General features: G+C 63.3%; 1 protein-coding gene across 1 annotated transcript in view; it reads right to left on the bottom strand.

Annotated features, from left to right (window-relative positions):
• Positions 1 to 57: 57 nt before the first annotated feature.
• Positions 58 to 828, bottom strand: part of LOC102775442 (HLA class I histocompatibility antigen, B-73 alpha chain-like) — a gene marked incomplete at its 5' end in the record, with an annotated part of 1,020 nt that continues 249 nt past the window's right edge. Inside the window, one exon of the mRNA XM_015565458.1 lies at positions 58 to 665. Within this exon, the coding sequence (XP_015420944.1) occupies positions 190 to 665 (476 nt within the window). The remainder of the gene's footprint in view (positions 666 to 828) is intronic.

The raw sequence follows: 828 nt of genomic DNA, 5'->3' as shown, positions 1-828 counted from the left end.
GACCTTCTAGTCTTTAGAAAGTTCTAGAATCAGTGAGACACAGCCCAGGGCAGGAGGTCTTGTGACTCAGAAAAGCTGGGGTGAGGCCTCAGACACAGTGGGTGTGGGCAGCGCACAAGGCCTGAGAGAGACGGTCTCCGTGGGTCCCAGAGCCCCTGCAGGGCCCATGGGAACCGCTGATGGGCTATTTCAGGGGGTCTCCCTGCACCCCAGGAGAGCCTGCACCCCTAACTGTCCCTGAGAGGAAGGGGTCCCTCTTGTACCTGACCTGACATCCAGGGGTCTCCCTCCCTGACCCAAGGAGGAGTGTCTGACACTGACCCCCTGTCCTGTCTCCTTGTATGAGCCCCAGCCCCGGGAAGAGGGGGCGGCCCCAGGGCCCCTGGTACCTGCGCGCTGCAGGGTCTCCTTCCCTTTGTCCAGGTAAATGCGGAGCCACTTCACACACTCCCCCTCCACGTAGCTCCTGTAATCCTCTGCCACACGGGCCGCCTCCCACTTGCGCTTGGTGATCTGAGCCGCCATGTCGGCCGCGGTCCAGGAGGTCAGGTCCTCGTTCAGGGCGATGTAGTCGGTGCCGTCGTAGGCATATTGCATGTATCCGCGGAGGAGGCGCCCGTCGGGTCCCAGGTCGCAGCCATACATCCTCTGGAGGGTGTGAGACCCTGACCCCGTCCCGACGTCAGCCCCGCACCGCAGACCCCGCGGGGACTGAATCTAAACTAACAGTGAAATCGGGTCAAAGTCCCTGGAGGCTCCTCCCTGGCGGGTTCCGCTGTCTCTGGGTGACGTTGGGACCAGAACCCTCGGGGCGACCCCGGCCCGTCA

This window comes from Myotis davidii, unplaced genomic scaffold (genome assembly GCF_000327345.1).
Source record: "Myotis davidii unplaced genomic scaffold, ASM32734v1 scaffold7060, whole genome shotgun sequence".
NCBI classification, from domain to species: domain Eukaryota; kingdom Metazoa; phylum Chordata; class Mammalia; order Chiroptera; family Vespertilionidae; genus Myotis; species Myotis davidii.
This window is presented reverse-complemented; position numbering and strand designations above follow the sequence as displayed.